The following is a 21392-nucleotide window of genomic DNA, read 5'->3' on the forward strand; positions in this document are numbered from 1 at the left end:
AGCAGAGTCTTCACAGCAAGCGATAAACACTGCCATTCAATGGTCACTCGAGCATCACATACATAGCTTGTGGATATAAATATCCCCCTCAGCCCGTCCACCTGACACCGCTAGCGTCAGAACCCCAGCTCTCTGCCAGACCCCCCCCCCCCCCCCCCCCCCAGCCCCACCCCAACCCCAACCCCAAACTCCCCCTGAGCACTCTCTGCAATGCCGCCTCCATGCGAAACAACAAGAAAAGAAACCAGGAGACGTTTAGTGTCAAACATAGTACAAAAGGTTACCTGGAAGGTGTAGCGCTTCATGGCGAGGTACTCGGCCAGAATGTCCAGCATCCGCACCATCTGGGAGAAGATCAGCACTCGGTTGCCCCTCTCCTTCAGTCGGGTCAGCAGCTTGTCCAGCAGCACCAGCTTCCCACTGCCCCTCACCACGCTCTGTGGGGGAGAGAGAGCAGACCAGTTCACAACCACATGGGAATCAGAGCTCTCCTCTTTCATGGCAACATCTCGCACGCACGCACGCACGCACGCACGCACGCACGCACGCACGCACGCACGCACACGCACACGCACACAGTGTGTTTACCAGCAGGTGCTCTTGTTGCGTGGCGCTGTCTCCCTCCTCGGGCTGCTTGATAAGGAAGCCATGGTTACAGCACTTCTTCAGCTCCATGACGATGTTGAGGAAGCCTGAGGAGCTTCCGCGCGTGCTCTTGGAGAGGGCTTTGTAGTTCCTCGTCAGAATCCACCTGGAGAAACGTTCAGGAAGTCACTCGTGTTAGTGTGTGAAGATGTGGCCGGTGGTGATATGTTTGCCGGGGATTCTGAGGAACTACCATAAAAAGTTCAAATGAAGTGCAAACATTGAGAGAACAACTCAAAGAGTTCAAACGTTGTACAGAAAACCGTAAACGATGCCACACTGGGGATCTGGTTGTCCCTGTGATATACTGAATGCTCGATCCAAGCAAAGTTATAGAAGAAGGTAATGTACATGTTACGTGTGTGTTTATTCCTCTGACTTGTTTTAAATTGCTTTCTGGACAACACTGGAAGATCTGGGCACCAATGGCAAGGAGCTATTGGACAACCACTAGACCGATAATGGTGGTGAGCAGGCGGACACATAGATGTTGTTTTATTGGGTTGGTTTTCAGAAATTAGACGGGAATGTATATGGAGGCAAATATGGTCAAAGAACAAAAATCCAAACGACTATCCCAATGAAGGTGAAGAAGCGAAAACGTACTTGTAGAATTGTTTCTGCGATGCGGACATGTCCACGCGCAGGATCTGCTCCACCTTGGCCGGCAGGGACTTTTCCACATCCTTCTTGACTCGCCTCAGCAGGAAGGGCTCCAGCACTTTGTGGAGGGTCTGGTAGCCGTTAGCCGTTCCCTGCCCGTGTTCCTCCTCAAAGGTCTCCCACAAGTCGAATCTGAGGTGGGCAGAGGTACACCAGTGGCTTGTTTAGGCTCATCGGCAACTTCCATGCAAATATTCACCATGCTGTCAGTTGAGCGTGGATGGGGGTGTTTTAAAGGTGATAGCGTTCATACTTGTCTGGCATTAGGAAGTGCAGCAGCGACCAAAGCTCCTTGAGGGAGTTCTGCAAGGGCGTCCCGGTGATGAGGAGCCGGTGGTTGGACCTGAAGTCGATCAGGGTTTTGTACAGCAGGGAGTCGTCGTTCTTCAGCCGGTGAGCCTCGTCCACCCCCAGACAGGCCCAGTTGATGTTCCCCAGCACGCCCTGAGGACAGAGCGTCATACCACTGATCACAGACTATATATATATATATATATATATATAAAAACACACACACTCACTCAATTCCGCATGCAAAGCGTCTATATCTTTTTTAACCACACACACTTATACATATAGGATGTGGTGCATACCTTGTCTTTTAGAAGAATTTCATACGTGGTTAAAAGTGCATTGAAGCGAATCCTCTTGGTCTGATGGTTCACCCACTCATAGTCCCGGATCTATGCAAAACAAAAGGTTAGAACACTGATCAGCAGACCGTTCCCCAGAGAGGGGACTCAACGACAACGGGTCAGTAGCAGCGCGGGGCACGTGACTTAAGCTCACCGTCTTCCTGCTCATCACGTCTCCGATGTACACCACCACGTTCATGTCGGGCGCCCAGGTCTCGAACTCCCTCTGCCAGGAGGTGAGCGTGGACAGGGGCACGACCAGCAGGAAGGGCCCGTAGAGCTGGTGGTGGTGGTGGAGGTAGGACAGGAAGGAGATGGTCTGGATGGTCTTCCCCAGACCCATCTCGTCAGCCAGGATAACACTGTTGCACCTGCAGAGGGAAGGGAGAGACCGTTGGGGTTTGGCATTGTTCCAGACAGGTATGGGGAGACGGTAGGGGGGTGAGGCACTGTTTGAGAGCGGTAGATGCAGACATTTGGGTTTTGAGAAAGGGTTGGCTGTCAAATACCCTGAACGCTAGCCAAAACTGACTTTATTTTTCAGAGTTTATATAGATGGGTACCCCCGCCTGCTTTCTAATCTGATTGTGTCGTCTAGAAACAAAAACATAAAAAAATGCATAATTTTATACAGAAGATCCTTTGTGTACCTGCACCACGAGTGGGCCAGCCAATTGAGTCCATCCAGCTGGTAGTCTCTCAGCTCCAGGGTTTCACTCCCGATATAAGTGGGTTGAGTCTTCAGGGCAACAAACCTTGGCCGTTGTTTCAACACCTGCAATTACAGTAACAAATGGATTCATAACATTTTACCACACCTTTTGCAAATTTCAATTCCTTTAGCTCGCGGGACTCACGCTTACTTTGCAGTCTTTGGAGGGAACGGTTTTGCTGCAGTTCCGGCTGTCGAAGCCTTCTACACATTTGGGGAACTTGTTTTTGATGAGGGCCCCATCCTCCCAGCTGCTCTCCACGTAGGGCAGGCCCATCCACTTGCACAGGTACTCCGGCTCGTTGGAGGAGGGGACTGACTTGGGGCTGGGTGCTGTTGAGGACCCAGAAGAGTTTTAGTTCCGACATCAACTACTGATGACCCAGTGCCTTGACGGACTGTGATCATGAAATGGAGAAACACGGTGAACGGCCGCCACGGACAGTAAATGGCAGCGGGGGTACTTACAGGGGACGTCTGCGGCTCCTTGGTTCTTCCCGGTCCTTGTGGCTGTCAATGAGATTAAGGAATTAGATTAAGATCCGATCAGTCACAAGAAAGGTAAATTAATAATAAAAATTGGATAACTCAAAAATACCATAATGTTAGCATGTCTTACCAATGACCCGCTCTACTATTTGGAACTGCTTGCTCAGGTCACAAGAGAGCTCCTGCTGGCAATTGTGGTACTCAATATCCTCTGGAGATGCCCTATTCAACCTACAGAGGACAATCCGTTTATAACATTTGACCAAAATATCAATTATATCGCTTTGACCAAAAAAACATGGATCATTTTCTTCTTCTTTTTTCTTCTCACCAAGAGTTGAGCTCATCGTTCTTCCTTATGAAGTTATCGAGCTTCTTGAGTCCCTTGACCTTCTGCAGGGTCAGAGAGTCCATGCTCTCCCAGGTGTTGTGGATGTAGGACCAGCCCTTCCACTTGATCAAATAGTGCGTCTCCCTTTCGTCCTTCTCCGGATCAAAGCCCGCACTTGGGTCCCCGTTTTCCTCCACAGAGTACATCGTAGTGGACGCTCCCGTGGCTGCATACATACAATAAAATAATTAGCTTGAGGTGCACTATGAGAAATTAACACCTTAAAAAATTGCTTCTATTGAATTTAGACACAATTTGTTGAGATGTTCCCTCACGGGGATATATAAGGACACGGTTGATGATAAGAAACATTTGAAAAACTTTTACATAGATTTCGACAACATTTAAACAAAACCTCAAATTTGTATATATATATTTGAATGAAGATGAATTTCCACAACGGTCAACAAAAAATATCTCCTTCATTTTAAAGACATTCAACAGAAGGAGCCTGACCTCCTTTTTTGGCCGTGCGCGTGTCCATCACCCTCTCGATGGTCTCGCTGTCGTCGTCCTGCTGCTCCTCCGCTACGTCACCTGCCATCTCAATCAGGTCGTCTGAGTCCGTTTCCAGGTCATGCTGGTCCTCCTTGTAACTGCCCACACAAACGAGACCTTGGCTTAATGGAGAAGGAGCCGAGCGTACGATTGAGCCCTGCCCACTATCAGAATTCCGGCTGGATGGATGGCGTGATGGGGAGGGGTATTTGGTTCGTCGTGCAATTCTTTAAACCAAGAGAGATAAGGGCGGGCCAGCATTTTTTATGCATAGAATAAATCAGTGTGATGTTATTGATGATATCAATAAGAAATCAAATTGAAATCACTATCGATTTCAATTAACAACAGATATGCAAGATACGAGCTAGTTGAATAGTTACACATTGTGACTTTAATGATTCCTAATGAGGCGGGCGGTTGCATTGAAATGATAATGTTCATCCAAAACATGCAACACGATCTGCACGTGAAGACACATGTATGAGGTGTTCAGAGTGGGGAGGATCAGAGGGAATGCTTTAAATCTTCAAAGAGCGTTCAGAGAAAATTGCTGAAATCAATGTGTATCTGTATAGGGTAAACCAACAGGTTTTATGTTGTTTGGAAGCAAATAAGGCAACGATTGTCTTGAATGCTAGGGAAAATACCTTTTGACTTTTGTTGCGGCTCTTCCCCGGGTTTGCCTCTTTGGGGTATCGTCGTCATCGTCCTCATCATCGTCGTCATCATCGTCATCATCGTCATCGTCTTCCCCTGACGACTCCGCCTTCCTGGACTTCCTTCCCTTTTGGGATTGCTTTTTGGCTGTTGATTTAGTCTGCGGTCTGTAAACAGATCAGAGACGATAGAGGCCATTGGAAATGATCACAGAAAGCTCAACTGTCCCACCCTATCATCTCATCATAACGGAAAACACAGTGATAAAAGTCATAAAGAGTTGCGCAGTTTCTTGAAATTAAATTTAGCCTGTGATGTTAACACCATTCAACATATTTCTCAGGGCTGTTGAGCATTAGAACTGGTTGTGTAACAGATCATAATAATAGAAAAAAAATGAGAGAATATACATCACAAATGAAAGAAATCAGTAAAACAATAAAGAAATGAACAGGAATGAGATTGGGTGGACCAGTGGGTAGCTGTCTGGGGGTCAGGCTATGCTCCACTCTTACCTTCTAGCAGGAAGTCTTCTGGATCTAACTGTCTCTTCCTGATCACTGTCTGCACTGCTGGAATCCTCCTCGTCCTCATTTGAGTCATCATCCCAGGTATTTCTTTCAAAAAGAAATACAAGATCACCCTCGAAATTCGCCCTTTGCCAATTTAGAATTCTCATAAAATTGATTTGATTTTCTTTTGCAATTCAGACCAATTGTATTGTTAATTGAACCCGACCGCTACATTTGTGCGTGAAGCTATTGCTAGCTAAGGCTTCAAATATAAAACCCAACCCAAGCAAACAGATACCCATTAACAAATGAAGATGGTCAAAAAGGCCATAACATTTACACTTGACAAAAAACATGACAAATAAAAACAAATGCATAGTAGAAACACTTTTTATTTAAGAGACTAAAAAAAGTGAAAAAGCTGTCTGTACTTACTCTCTTTTCTTAGACCGGGTTTCTCTTCTCTTAGGGCTTTCATTTTCAGAATCACTGCTCCCCTGAAATAAGATCACAATGCACACACAGCACTTTTTGTCAATTTGAGGAGATAACAGCACTTTCACACAATATCCACCAGGTGGCATAAAATAACAATTGGAGAAGAGGCGTGGACCAGACATTTTAAAAGGAAATTAGAAGAGACAAAAACGTTCCTTCCAAATGGAAAGAGAAGCCGTGGCAAGACAATGAGGAGAGGCTTGTCGTTCTCTGTTTAACGGCTGGCCAGCTGCCCCCATGTTGGCAGACATATCACGGCACCTGTTTTAACAGCAGTACGTCAAGACACAGTTGTTCTCCATTTGAATGAGCCCATTCTTACCCCAGCACCAATGTTTAAACGGGCGGGTTCCTGTCTGCTACGACTGGACCTCCTGACCCCGTAGACGTCTGGATGTTCCTCCCACATCTGTAGCCACCATGTCAAAACACCACCGAGTTAGTCATTTCCTTTAGAATATTTAAGTGTGTAATCATGCAAATCCACATTTCAGCCCATAGCAGCCTTCATTAAAACTGCTAAGTCCAAACGATTGAAGGCCTTAATGATTGTTGGCTCGACGGTGCACTGGGCACCAGAATTCATGATAGCGGACCCGGACCAACCCACCTTTTTCACATCTGCCAGGCTCTCCTTCTTTCTAACGGGCTTGTCTTTGACTTCGGCTGCAGCCAGCTGTGACTTGGACCCTGTGGACTCGCCCTCTGACTCTGAGTGGCTCTCTGACTCAGAGGAGCTGTTGGACTCAGAGTGGTGGGCCCGCTGCTTCCTCTCGCTGCCATGATCACTCTCAGACTGGCTGCCCGACTCCGACACGGATCGGTTGGACTCCTCTGACGCTGAATTGCTGCACAGAACACAATGGTTGTGAATGGTTAGCACACAGCCTTTATTGGATCAAATTAACAAAGGCCTTTGTTGTTGCCGAGGAGGCATATTCATATTGTAGTAATAGAGCCAATCAAAATATCAAATGAATATGGCGGATATGGAGAGGTCAAGAAATAACTTCTTTTTTTTTTTTAAATATAATTTAGAACATATTATTGTACAATCATTTTGGTGTTCATTAAATAGTTAGATACAGAAAAAACATGATGCTATTCGATCTCAAAGCATTTCCCAAATTAATTGAATTGATTTTATGAATAAGAGAGGAGAATTAAAAAAATCACTTGTCAAGTCAATAACAATGAAGGCTGGTCCTCTAAATGGGATTTATATAATATCCTATTTCCAGTAGCATTATTGCAAGTATCTTTATAAACTGTTAAAGATACCGCTCTCATTTATTCTTAGAGCAATTTGCAACACTTTATACCAAGCAGCCATTAATGTTTAAGATGAAAATAGGATGTGTATCTCTAAGGCACACCAATCCTCTTAAATACTGATTTGATAATAACCATAAATAGGCAGCCTTCAAGACAGGCTATAGACTATGTTATCCTATTTTGACTCTTATTGCTTTCCCCCTTGGTTTGAGATAATATGAAAATCATTTGTTCAAACAACAATGAATTATTCAGGTCAGCACTATAATATCGAATTGCCTTTATGCATACAAATACAAAATGGGTGCAAGGCCCAGCTAGCTTAAACTATTACAAATAAGTAACATAATGCGATACCAAGAGTGAACTACTGGTGGCACTAAAAGCTTATAATAGAATCTCCAAGCGCTACCATAAATGGCTCGTCAGATAAATGAAAAAGCTGTATTCAAACTATAGCCTTGGTTTTTTACTCGGTTATACAAGGGGGTCTGTTTAAAATCCCATGTTAATATGTGTGTTCCTATTTTATATGACAGAAATGATAATATAAGTATAGAATCCACATGCAACCATTAAACTCGGAAGTAAAAGGCTCCGATTATAGTAAAGGTCATTCGTGGGCGGGTTCTAACAGTCATCTCAAATTACGATAGGCTGCCGAGTTACTAGGTAGGGGATTAGCCTATCACTGCTCATCTCTGTCCGCTAGGCGTGTCTCTTAACCTCAACATACTTCCCGTTCCTCCTCCATGTAGTTCTGAAGTACATTGGACTGTCGGCAATCTATGCACAAACAATTTTATGACCTTTAATAGCTTTTAAAATATGTTAGTTTCATTGTTTTGCGGTAATTAAAAATGTACTTCTAATATGATCTGTGTGCGACGTCAAACTTCTTGTGTCAAACAAACAAAACAAATAACAGCATATTTTTTCCTCATGGACTAAAATGGCTGCCATGGTGTGGAAGAATAATCCAATCTTACCCATAGTACGTTCTACAGTACATTCTACATTATCATCACCTACACCTACTGTATTCCTATTCAAAACCAATCACCTAAATTCTACAAAGTTATAGCATCACATAAGCAACACACAGCAAACATGATTACACTTATCCTGAATACATACACAAAGCCAGCAGGTTTCATCTCAACCTTATGCAGCCTAAAAACTGCATGGATCTCTCATCTAAACACTCCAACAGGCTATCTTTGTTCCATTCATACAGACATAGCATCATGCTATGGCCCTGATTCTCACCCTTTTTTTGCCTATATATATATATATATTATATAACTACTCTCTGAGAACGATAGAATGTCTTAATGAATATAGGCCGGCTCCTTTCAATGTGCAGGCATTAAACCTGACCATTCCTGAACCTGGTTCTGGGGATCTTTGCTTACATTTTCATCTTCACATTTCCTTGACACATGAGAATATCACACAACATGAACTCTGGAGGTGCCATGGACCAAAGCTAGTAAGCATAAGGTTTCTTAAAGTTCACTAAAGAATAAAGCACTCTCCTCGAAAATGACACTACTGCAGACCATAAAACTTAATGTGGCAACATAAATGGCGTCAAACTCTTTTTTTTTGTATAATTTACAATTTTCCATGTGTCTTTCATAGCCGGTCAAGACGTGTGTTAGTTCAGTATACCATACAAATGATAGGGTTTTAAAAATGTCTTTATTTATGAAGATGAAATAGCAATACCTTATTTGGCTTTTAAGTTGTGAACAAGTATCACAAAGTTCAGGTTAAGGGCTGGTAACTGACAACATAACCAAACCACAGACATGGATATATAACCCCCATGGAGGGTAAACAAAATAAAGTTTAAGAGATTTTAACTTGAGTTAACTTGTCCAGCCTTCCCATATAACTATACTACTCAAAGTGAATACAAAATGTGCCTATCACCGAAGGAAAATGCAGTGAAGTGGATGTAGGCAATACGTAATTTTAAATGTAAACTTTGTTTTGTAAACAGAAAATATAAAATGAGGAATTACAGCCTGTTTCAAAAGTTATTGCAGGCTGAACATAACTTTCAAGAGCGCTACTTTCTATACCAATATGTTGGAACACGGAGAGAGCATCTTTGATCAAAATGTAAACAAATCCTTGATATAACCATTGGGCTATCAGCAGCAGGTGTGGCCTATGTAGCATTTTGGGACAACTATAGTTACAGAAACCAGACATGCAAAAACAGTGGAAGTGAGTTGAAATACTCCATACCGATCGGTACCTATAACCAAGTCATGTTTTGTAACGTTATTCATATTAAAAAATGTATTGGTAGTATAACTAATCACTATTAGTCAAACAGAGACCAAAAATAGATAGAGATGTATTGCCTTTGAAAACGACTCAACGTTGATAGAAATGGTGCAATGCAGTGCCAATCGTTAAGACAAGGTCATAATAAATAATTGCCGTCAGATATCAAAAATCTGTGCCAGGGAGTTTAATAGTGCAAATTAGCTTTGCTGTGGACTTTCACATAGATCACAAGGGCATGGGACCCCAACACAGGCCTAAAACCACAGTATTGAGTATAAGAAATGGTAGGATAATCAGGGTGTGGCTGTTTAACAATAGCAAGGTCATTTATATATACTTATACTCAACAGGATCCATGTCTGAAAAATATGAACAGGTGACCAACCATGCTTGACAAGGTAAACAATCAAACGAGATGTCATAATCGTAAAAAGTATAGGGATCATACCTTGATGCATTGCTTTGTGTTGAACATTCATCCTCATGCTTTTTATTTTTATTCTTCATCATCGTTGTGGCTTGGTATTATTTGTTATTGATTGGTGTCCCGATATATACTGTCAAAAAGTTAGACGAAACATCAACGACCACAGAGGATTCCTTAGATTGTCCTTTGCTCAAGTGGCAGATGTAACATAGACGTCTTTAAATGGAGTGGAATAAATCTTTAAACGATTTAGGAATCGTATATTCCGTATTAAAACCAAAAAACAGGGGGTGGGGGGAATAGTCCTTAAACTGTATTTATTGTAATGAGCTACAATACTGTCCTCGAATCAAGACGCCTGCATTAATGCCAACTGCGTCATAAGATCAAAGATGAAACAAATAAGGGGACACATATTGTAAGTCATGTATATAGTATAAAATACGAACATACCAATTCCTTGTACAGGAAGATATGAAGCATTAGAGTCACGTCGGCGACAGTACATTAATATTTATACTAAAATATAAATACTCGATAGACTAAAAAAAAGACATAAAAGTAAACAATTCCAATTGTTTAAAAAAAAATACCGCTAATCAAAAAGAAAACAAGGGGCTGATCATTCTTCATTTACAGAGGGTCTTCTTGGGCGATAGTCGCCAGCTCCTCTAGGAGCTTAGCACACTAAAAATGGAGGACCGCCATGGCCGCCGCCACAGCTCACTGTGGAAAACAACGACGAGCAGGCTCTCCGTACGGACGACAAGGACGGCTCAAAAATAACCAAGAAATCACGCAGAAAAGCCAGAATCAAAGCAAAAAGGATAAAGAATAGATCACTGGAGAATGCGGGTCAGAAAGGACCACTCACGGGCAGAAATAGTTCCAGGAGGACTAGACTAACGAACGCCTATAGTACCCTTCCCAAGGCTGATCCGCCATCTAGAGCTCCTTCCTAGCTCTGAAAGCTATGCCTTTGATTGACGTTATTTCCATTTACCCCACACTCAGGTGATGTGAAAGTCCCACCCCTTTTATTTAGTTAAGGAATGATATTTCTGACATATGACTATGAAGTACATTAATGTGACTAATAGTCCCCTATAAAATAATAAGATCGTTGAGGGTTCAAAGAACATTTTAAAGGTAAATTGTGTAGTGTTTTCATCATTTCCTGTTGAAACAGGAAGCAGTACACAAGGAGCCATTTTATAGAGCCCGTGGAAACCATTTCAGGTCATTTGAACAAACGAGTGTGACCATTACAAACTACACAATTGAGTTTTGATTCTATTCATGTTGTGAAACGTTAGGCATTGATTAAATATTGCCATAGCACTGTCAATTACATAACACTCCTTGTTAGCAACTTCAGTATTACGTTGTAATGCCAGGTCCCCACTTTTACTGACAATTGCAGTAAGTGAAATATCATTTAATTGTTTTCAGTGAAAAATAAGTTTGAAGTTTGGTACTTTTAAGTCAAAACCTAAACCGCTAATAAACCAGTCAAGGAAAAAATACAATTAGAATAGTTTATTCAAATGAAAACATTTAAACGATAAAATACAGCATCTTTCGGAAAAAAATCCGGCAACTTCAGAGTCCACTTTTCAATCGGTATTTCCCAAAAATGGCAATTGTGCAAAATGTCCGCAAAAGAAAAAAAATTCCACTGGTTGAAAATAGTCCAGAAAAAGGGTTCATCTCATCATTATTTGGCTTTACACCAAACAACTGGTCGTCTTCGTATCAAACAACGCTGCCCACTTCCGCAAATCCCGACGAATAAGGTCTTGATAGGATAAAGAGGGAAAAAAGTGTAAGCTCACAATGCAAAATGATAAATAAATACTGTTGCAATGCACTGAAGCAAAAAAACAAATTCAAAGCAGACGTCAAATGTTGAGATAGGCTCAAATGTTGGCTAGGATTTAGCTGGTTTGTTATTCTATGAGCAAACTAACCGAAAACGCTTGTATATGGGTTACGATTTGCTAATGTAGCCATTGATAAACCATTAACCAAGGAGGTCAAACGTAACACTGTTCTTGAATATGTTCAGTGGTTAAGAAAACTATGCAATATTGTTAATGTAAAAGACATACAAAAACAAGCATTTGTATCAGCCAGTTAAATTGGGTCCAGCAAAAAATAAATAATCTGAAGCGAATTACGTGCTTTTGGTTAAAAACAATTAATTTGAGAAGTCTGTGATTCAAGCAAAAGTATAGCACGAAAAGTACACACTATTATAATCTAAACATTAATATACATCTGTCCACAAGGGGTTCAATATACGTCAGCGAACTTCAACTTCTACCCCCATGCATTGCAAGTGTCAAGGGGACCCATTCCAAAATGTTGCAAGCAAATCTGATTCAAATTTGTATTCATACTTAAACAATTATAATGTGCATGTGAAAATCTGAAAATGTATACTGGGAAATAACCACAATTGTCCAAATGTTCAGAAGATACCGTACAAAAAAAAGCCTTTATTACAAATCTCTGGAATGGAAATAACCATTATAGATTGCATGGGGGGAGGGGCAAATATTTGGCAATAATGAACTACCCCCCCCCCCTCTCTTTAGGTATAATACATCTCAATAAATTAGCTTCGACACACGTCAGGGATCAAAAGCCTCTAATCAAACACATCAATCTAAATAAAACCACCTAGAAATGACCTGCAACGTGCGTAAGTAACAGTATATTAAAAAAAAAAAATAACATTATATAAACATTGTTTTTGATGGCCTGAACAAAAACATGCATTTGGGTTATAAAAGATTTTCGAACACAAAATTATACTTACATAGTCGACTTCTTTCCTTCCATGGAAGATCCTGCTACTGCTTACCAGCTCATCTCTAAAAGAGACAAAAGAACATATTCAAAGTTAATATAAAGTGTTTATGGACTGATGCTACAGTAAGGAAAGGAAATTTCATTTAAGGTAATTGAATGCCGCAGCTGGATGCAGTAAGAGGATTTTGTTTCACAAATCCACATTAATGCTTGTTTTGATGTCCCTATTGTAGATCATAGCATTGATGGAAATTCAAGGTATTTAAGCAATATCAAATGTCTTTCTCTTCCATTACTGGGTCATCCTTTGGTTCATGAGGTATCGAATGCCCACAATCGTAGACCATCAGAACATTGACTCTAGTACATGACTTTTTTTAATGTCAAAGCAAAGTTTTACTGGCCTGGCTCCGCCCGCCTAAGTACTTTCCGCTCAATTTGCATTTCCCTTCAGTACCAGGTCTGGGTCTGCGGTATGTTAGTGGGTTTTCTCAGTCTAAATTGTCTGCGTCCAATCAGCGAACAGAGGGAGTGGCTGAGAACAATGACGTTAGAGTCAGCTCTCGTTGACGGACATCTTTTTGTTTACAGCCTGCGCGCAACGTGATTCCCGGCCAAACGTTAGCGATTGTTTATGGCAGATCCAGAGTGGCACTGGGCAAATCCAATCGTTTTAAACTTCAGACACCCGCCTTCAAGTGAGCTAACGTTTGTCAATTGAGTAGGTCCAGACTCTCTGTACTAATAAAATGTAGTACAGAGAGTGTCTGGTAGGACCAGGCTAACCTTTTACTCTTTATGGAAATAATAAATTTTTCCCGACGTGAACATTTCTCGAATGCCGATGTGAAAACCAATTGAAGATGTAGCATTTCCTTGCTACCATTAAAGATTTTTACTGGACTTTAAATAATGGATATGCTTATTCTGTACCTTGTTGTTAGGTAGCTGAACTACGCTATTAAACCACATGGATTCCCTATTTTGTATTATTCACGTACCTTATTTATAAAAATTTCACTTCCCAAATTGAGCATGGCAAAATAAAAAGCCACGCTACATTTTTGCAGTATGCTTTCGCAGTTGAACCAATATGATCAGTTATTTTTTGTGTTGTGCAACAAAGGCCGGAAATTCACAAAACAAGAAATATAAAAAATTATGATTACGAATTAAACTGGAAAATGAATGGCTGCTACATAGAATATGATGCAAATTGCTGAAATAATAATAAAGGGGAGAGGTATCTTAAGCTGTACATATAGCTACTAGCAAAAATGCTACTAAGAATAGGATGTTACATAATATCCATTTAGGGCACTGGCCTTCATTGTTTTATACATTGCTTCCTAAAAAATAAAAAAAGATTGGCGTATGGCGATACCAAGTTAGCATTATTAAATTAACACGCAAGATATGCCCTTCAAATGTTTTAAACGCCAAAGAAATCATTTTTGGCTTCAGTGCCATGACTTTGGTATCTTTTTTAAAAGTTCATTCGAAAGTTAAAATCATGGAAATTCATTAATCGGTTTCATAATATCTCGAAAGAATTGTAGTCCCACATAAATGGCCTCTTTTCAAAAAGAGACAATTTTTCCCTTTCTATTTTAAAAATTGCACGCGTATACATTCGTGCTTCAAAATGTGAAAAGCCCAACTTGAAAGCACAAGCTGTTAAGTTTTGTGTACCTCTTGGTAATATAACTGAAGACAATAAATGTATGCTCCTAGAGGCGGGAGGGCGTCTATGCACATTCATTGTTTTGCCAATCTATTGTTGTGGACACGCAGTTTGCTCATTATGCTTGCATAGCTTCAAAACTGCAAGATACAGGATTTTTTTATTATCATGAATGAACTGTGAACGTGATAAGTTCATTTTGGTTCACTGCAGCTCACACCATGACTAGATATAAGGTGTAACGGTTCCATTAGGATAAGATTTAAAAGATTTTCAATGTGGTATGAATACGAACAAAAATGTAGTTTGGAAAGTGAAATATTGTCGGAATTCTGTATACATTTCCCTTCATCATAAGCTAATGCCCAATAGATTTTTAATGTGCTTCCATGTTGAAGCATTTCATGGTTTAAGAAAGACTACATTGTGAGACAATAACATTGCAAATGCTAAAACTTACACATTGCAATAACTGTAAGATTGTCAAATGTTGAAATTGAACGCAATGTTTCCGTTTTTTTCTTATCTGCAATTTCTCAAACTGAGTGTAATAACAGAAAGACATTTTAAATACGGTCATGTTGGCGTTGTTTAGGGAAACCATTTTGTGAACCATTTTGTGAATATATTTTCCAATTAGTTTGGCAAGGTGTTGGGTGCACAAGCGTTTGTCAGGCCGAAAATCTGACTTTGGTTAGTCTGTGTCTTTAACATCTTTGGGTTCTTAATATTTATAAAACATTATTGCGCTTTCCTCGATTAAGGAAAAAGCTAATATCAACAATAGTTTATAAATAACATAATCAAACAATTGCTTGTTGGTATGCATTAACGTGAAAGGGCAATAATGAAAATTTGACATTTTAAAAAACCAAAATTCATAATTCTGGCAATAAATATCAACTTACCAAGTGCCATTTCACTCAAGTCACCTCCACGTCATGGTCCATACGTCATGGCCAATGCGTTACACCTTTATTATGGTGAAAGAAAAGGTTTAGGAAAAAAAATATTTAAACAGCACTCCCTACTGGTTGTAAATGTGCGCTAGTCAAACATTTTCACGTTTCTTAAGTCCGAAACATTTAAAAGTAACATGCATACCATATTTCTTGGATGATCGGCATTGTTCATCGTTTTCTTCTCAATCCTCTTTAGGGAGCAAACCTACAAATAGAAGAGATATAAACAATTATTAGTCTAATGTGTAATTTGTAACAACAAAATTGTAATCTACATTTACATTAAACAATGCTGAAGGAAAGGGCAATCTAGTATACTGTTTACTCCAGATTTTCCTTAAGTAGGCAGATAACCCCTTTTCCCATAAGAAAAAGCTTTTAATTGTTTATGTGGAAAATAAATGCAAGTATTTTTTTTGTTAAAAAATTCTCCATGTATCCTTTGTGTGGTCTGGTAATCTCCCCCCCATCATTTATGTAGGCATAGGCAACCTGACAAAATAAAATAAATATTTTTGGTATTTTTTCTATTCACTGCCATGAAGGGTTAAAAGCCAACACCCTATTTTAGATTTCGACAAAACTTCAGCTATCTGATATGTTACCTGCCATAAACACAACATTTCATTTGCATATATATACATCTTGACATTACAGAAGAAACTAATTGATGCTTTATTTTTTATCATTTTTATGCAATTTATCTATGTATTTTATACCATTCTAATATAAATCTCTCATCTCTTCCAGTGTCCATTGACATTTTTTGTTTTCCACATTTGTAATACCTCAAACTGAACGTCAAATTAAACTTTTTTCCCATTTACCCCCTTTTATTTTAGATATGACGTAATACACAAAATGTTAAATATATCCAAAAGAGTCCAAAAATCCCCAAAGTCCATTGTATTCAGGGTAACTCTTCAACTTGTAAGCATTGAACACGATAATGATCCTTTCTGGTCGTTTAAGAACCAACCAAAAGACGACAAGGCCATTTGCCCTTTCAAGGACAAAGACCATTTTAAATGCGTAGTTGAGGAAAAACACCCAACACTTTTACAGCATCTCTTCCAAATACTAAGAACTGGAGTGTTATCAAACCCATAGGATAAACACGCTATAGCAACGTGGGGGTACTAAACACCGAGGGAGTAGGGTTATATTTCTCGACTAAAACACACCATAGCCATTTTTGCCCTCCTGTCTTTTAGTGTCGTCCTTTCCACCATATTGCTCTTCGCCTCGACTCTCGACCACAAGTATTGAACACTGAACATGAGGACTGGAGAATCCTTACCCGTGAAGCAGGGCACCACTATCCCATTTCATCTGTTTGGAAGGTGGTAGATGCATCAGTTTTTGGACGTTTTAGACGATTCTTCGGCCCCATCGTGTCGTCTTGCGTCTTGCCGGTGTGGATGCTCGGTTCCTCTGCCGTGTCTGTCTTCTTCCCCGGGTCTGCCTACGCTGTTATCCTCCGCTGGCTCTGCCCACTTTCCTTCGACGTAAGCACGCACAACTCCCCGACCAGCTCCCAGGACAAAGTCTGTCACACTGCAATGTTGAATAGACCACAACGCAATGAAACAAGCATTTTGGTTTGTTTGTTTTATCCTGTTCATTTAGATAAACGTCTTGATTAACATATCTGAATAATAATTAGGACTAATAATAACAACTATCCATTGAACCTATCTTTAACTTGTGGGGACCAAATCTAGGCTAAGTACTTTATACAGAATCATAGGCTATATTTAAAATATAGAATAGTGTTTTCAGAATGCAATGCAATGAATCTAGCTATCTGCCGTGCACGGCAACGTGAGCCTATAGACGATTAAACCACAATAAGCATAGAGCCTTATCTAGAAGGTTGTGGACCAACGACAATGATCAAATGGTGAATAAGTACATTTCCAAAACAATTTACATTAAATACTAAGAATAAAGTCGGTCTTCATTAATACTGTGGTACCATAACACCGAATAAAAAATATATTTCAATGGTAGGCCTATTAGTCTCTGCAAACAGGTAATGGTCATATACAGTAAATGATCCAGTTTTGGAAAACTCTGCAAAGCAGGGCTACGATGCGGTTTACATATTTTGCCTACATTGTTCGGGAATGGGCTTTGGTCAATACTCCACCCACACCACTGGCCAATGAGCTACGAGATCGGGCAGCTTGAGTTTATGGCAGTGGAAGATTTCTTTAAAAAGATCATCGGCTTAGCAACGGGAGAGTTCCGACGTCCCGCCCACATCCGGGCTTTAAATCTGAAGTCTGACACAAACACATTTCGGGACATTTGATAGCCTATACGTATATAATAAACATATCAACGGCCACCAACAATTAGCCAGCCACATGGTTCCCCTAAAAGATGATGATTCCAGACAATATCGTAGTCTTAATTGTTGAAGCCCATACACCACAATATAAAACACATTGAATAAGATGCCTAACATTTCCTAACATAATACAACTGAAACAGAAATATATTCCTGATTTCCATTTCCAGACCTATAATTAATAATAATATCTATGCAGCACACTCAGCTGTCCAACAACTTTATGTTTAATGTAAAGTAATGTAAAGGATATTGTGGGCTGCTCTGGTATAATGCCGCACTTCAAAAATTAATCTTATAGATAAAATGAATCATAAAGATCCCTTAACTAGGATAACCACACTGAAAACAAGTTCCTGACACACCTCATGGTGTGCAAGGAGGAGTGAGTGAGAGTTGGAGCAACACACGTTCAACTAGACCAGCTGGTTAGGTTTTTAAGAAACTGTGATTATCTTTCTTTTTTACTTACTTTGTTTACTGCAGTCACACAGGGTGATAGCTGATACACTTTTCTAGTTTAAGGGCGGTTAAGGAAACAAGTTAGATCCAGGTCAAAGCAATGGATTACATTTACATCATGGTCAAACTTTGTGGAACAAATAAAACATAGTATTTTTGTTTGCTTGGAATTCGGGTCTGGTCGATTGTGACATACCAAGCAATAAGAAGGTGGGAAAGTTTATAATAATAATTTATTAATTTGAACTTTCATTCAAAAGAATGTTCTGTCCAGTCCAGACCTAACCCTTTCTTACATTTAAACCTGCCATCCCCAACATAGGACCTAACTATTACTATTATTGTTATCTTACCATGAACCAGAACATTTCTATATCTTTATTTATAGAAACCGAACCTGAAACCGAAATGATTCTTACTATTGTTATAATGAGATGGTTCTGGACTTCAGGATGAAAAGGACTGACCTGCCCCCCCACTTTACACTGCAGCACCGCAGTGGAGACAGTTAGGAGCATCAAGTACTTCAGTGTGCTCCTCTCCAGAACCAGGAGCTGGTACCTCAGTGTGCCCCTCCCCACTAGGACTGGACCAGGAGCTGGTACCTCAATGTGGACCTCCCCACTAGGACCGGACCAGGAGCTGGTACCTCAGTGTGCCCCCCCCACTAGGACCGGACCAGGAGCTGGTACCTCAATGTGGACCTCCCCACTAGGACCGGACCAGGAGCTGGTACCTCAGTGTGCCCCCCCCACTAGGACCGGACCAGGAGCTGGTACCTCAATGTGGACCTCCCCACTAGGACTGAACCAGGAGCTGGTACCTCAATGTGGACCTCCCCAGTAGGACTGGACCAGGAGCTGGTACCTCAATGTGGACCTCCCCACTAGGACTGAACCAGGAGCTGGTACCTCAATGTGGACCTCCCCAGTAGGACTGGACCAGGAGCTGGTACCTCAATGTGGACCTCCCCAGTACGACTGGACCAGGAGCTGGTACCTCAATGTGGACCTCCCCACTAGGACTGAATCAGGAGCTGGTACCTCAATGTGGACCTCCCCACTAGGACTGAACCAGGAGCTGGTACCTCAATGTGGACCTCCCCACTAGGACTGAACCAGGAGCTGGTACCTCAATGTGGACCTCCCCACCATAACCGGACCAGGAGCTGGTACCTCAGTGTGCCCCTCCCCTCTAGGACCGGACCAGGAGCTGGAATCTTACCTCGTCCACAAAGAACATGCATGCAACACAGAGAGCAAGGGTTTCATATGTGGCGGTTGTTTTGAGACTTTGAATAGAGGTTTCTATAGTGACAGCCATGTAGTTGGATTGAAGGAAAAAACTAATTTGTGATAAGCCTTTGTATGGTTTCAGGAAAACATCTCAAACTTTGGTCACATGACATTTTGAAAGCATTGTTACAAGGCTGTGCTGTGTATGCTTGGGTAACATTGTCTGTAGATAGTGCTATTATTAGGCTTATGTAACATAATAAGGAGGGATCCTGAGCCTAGGGAGGTGTCCAGCTCATACAGGAGGCCATTCATCATGACATGTGTCAATTCTAGAGATACGAGCGGTCAAGATGTTCGAGAGACCCAGACGCTCAAGGCCACAAAAACAAGTGTAATTCCCGCATAAAGCCACAAGAGAGCAGCATAGAGACACATTCGGGTATCCAGGAGGCAGGAGTTCAGCACCATGCTTAGCCAATCAGAGCACATAACTGAGTCCACGCCTGCCCAGTAGATAAGTCACAACATATGGCCCAGGGGGCTAGAACGCTCCAGGTAACGCATCAGATGCCCTACTGAGTGTATCTCCACGCGTGCATAATACAATTCCTCTCCTTTTGCTTCATAGAGACTAGACTAAACCATTACCAAATAAAGTGAGTCAAAGCGATCCTGACTCAGCAGACTTTTTATTCAAAAATAACAGCACTTACATCTATAGTAACAAAGTCAAATATAATCTGTTCTTATGTCTGACACAGAAGTCTAATGTCATTCAGTTTTGACTTATCCTCTTATCTTTTCTTTTGAAGAACATACATATCATGGCTGTCAATCTGATGGCTCTAGGAGCCTAATTTAATTTATCTAGAGTAACGCCCAGGCCTAACCCAATCACAGATTAACAGTCCGCTCATATGAGGCCATATTATGGAACTGCTGCTTGTAATTGCAGGCTATATAAAAGCGGTAACACTTTATGATAAGGGTACATTGATTAAACATTAATTAACTAACAGTTGATTAACAGTTAAAGGTGCAGTGTTTATAATAACATGCATCTAGCGGAACACAATATTGATTACGATTTTTAAGTAGGTTTTCATTAGTGTATAGTCCCATGTAAATAAGAATGTGTGTTCTGTACTGTGTGTTCACACCAAACGCGACGGGGCAACAAGATCCCATGCAAAGTGTAGAGACGCGCATCAGGCAAATTTTTCACGAGAGAAAACCGGTGACAAGTTTTTGATTTGTCGCGCCACATTTTCGCCGTGCACAGGCGAGCGCGTTCACGAGGATTTGTGCCGTGACAAATTCGCTCGAGTTGAAATATTTCAACTTTGTCGCGAATTTCGCGTGATGACAGCCAATCAGCGTTCAACCATCAAACTCAGTGCAGTGCAGTCCGGGGTGAACTGCAGCATGGAGGAGAAAGTGGTTGTTGCCGTTTGCGACTCCCGGAGCTCTATATATAATAGTATATAATATAATTGTATAGATAAGATCACGGCCAAAAGCTCTGTGTGCCTCCAGATGGCCGTAGCGTGGGGAGCGCTCATAGGGATTGGGCTTCTCAGGGTTTGTTTACCGGCATTGCTATGGTTTCCGGTCTTGTGTGTTCCAACGGTTTATTAGGTAGGCCCATCTAATAAATCTCTGTCTAATCAATACTTCGTTCACTGCCTCTTCCGTGGTCATTACAATATTATAAATAGACTGCATCGGGTCCTCCGACGTCTCTTCGACAAAACTTGCACAGCGACAGATTATGATTTGTGACGCGACAAAACTTCAGCGACAACTCGAACGGGCGACAAAAGTCGCGTTTGGTGTGAACGCACAGTTAGGCGCTAGACAAAAAATGTAACCTTTATCGCTCCTACGCGTGACGCTTAGCCGCGATAGCCAATCAGCGTTGAGCTTGACCCGATGTCACTGGCAGAGAGACGGAGGACGCACAGAAGCAGAAGAACATGGATAACCAAGTCATCGTTTCAGTGTGTGCTGAAACGATGAGGAGGTGGTGAAACTCACTGTTACATGTGTGGTTGTTTTCCTGTGTCTCCCCTCTCGTTCTCTGTAGGTCTGACGCCATTGGCTGTTCCTCCACCATCGTCCAACCCCCTGTCCAATCTGGGAGCTGTCTGTTGGCCAATCAGTG

The 21392-nt window shown here is 41.2% G+C and overlaps 1 protein-coding gene across 6 annotated transcripts in view; it reads right to left on the bottom strand.

Moving 5' to 3' along the window:
- The window catches only part of chd2 (chromodomain helicase DNA binding protein 2), a 37095-nt gene that overhangs the window by 9023 nt on the left and 6680 nt on the right, over positions 1-21392 (bottom strand). For 2 of the 6 annotated variants that reach the window (XM_056598552.1, XM_056598551.1), the window contains 22 exons: positions 16473-16729; positions 15315-15377; positions 15119-15183; positions 12534-12588; positions 9731-11507; positions 6314-6551; positions 6026-6112; positions 5641-5702; positions 5209-5310; positions 4684-4860; positions 3992-4131; positions 3476-3701; positions 3275-3375; positions 3124-3165; positions 2801-2988; positions 2594-2718; positions 2098-2314; positions 1902-1991; positions 1562-1752; positions 1252-1440; positions 589-751; positions 285-437 (listed from right to left, as the gene is read on the bottom strand). In XM_056598552.1, coding sequence (XP_056454527.1) covers positions 285-437; positions 589-751; positions 1252-1440; positions 1562-1752; positions 1902-1991; positions 2098-2314; positions 2594-2718; positions 2801-2988; positions 3124-3165; positions 3275-3375; positions 3476-3701; positions 3992-4131; positions 4684-4860; positions 5209-5310; positions 5641-5702; positions 6026-6112; positions 6314-6551; positions 9731-9792 — 2553 coding nt within the window. In that variant the 5' untranslated portion in view covers positions 9793-11507; positions 12534-12588; positions 15119-15183; positions 15315-15377; positions 16473-16729. Of the gene's footprint in view, positions 1-284; positions 438-588; positions 752-1251; positions 1441-1561; positions 1753-1901; positions 1992-2097; positions 2315-2593; positions 2719-2800; positions 2989-3123; positions 3166-3274; positions 3376-3475; positions 3702-3991; positions 4132-4683; positions 4861-5208; positions 5311-5640; positions 5703-6025; positions 6113-6313; positions 6552-9730; positions 11508-12533; positions 12589-15118; positions 15184-15314; positions 15378-16472; positions 18269-21392 lie in introns of those variants that run through there. The other 4 variants (XM_056598555.1, XM_056598554.1, XM_056598556.1 and 1 more) reach the window with 4 other exon arrangements.

This window comes from Gadus chalcogrammus, chromosome 9 (assembly GCF_026213295.1).
Source record: "Gadus chalcogrammus isolate NIFS_2021 chromosome 9, NIFS_Gcha_1.0, whole genome shotgun sequence".
Lineage (NCBI taxonomy): Eukaryota > Metazoa > Chordata > Actinopteri > Gadiformes > Gadidae > Gadus > Gadus chalcogrammus.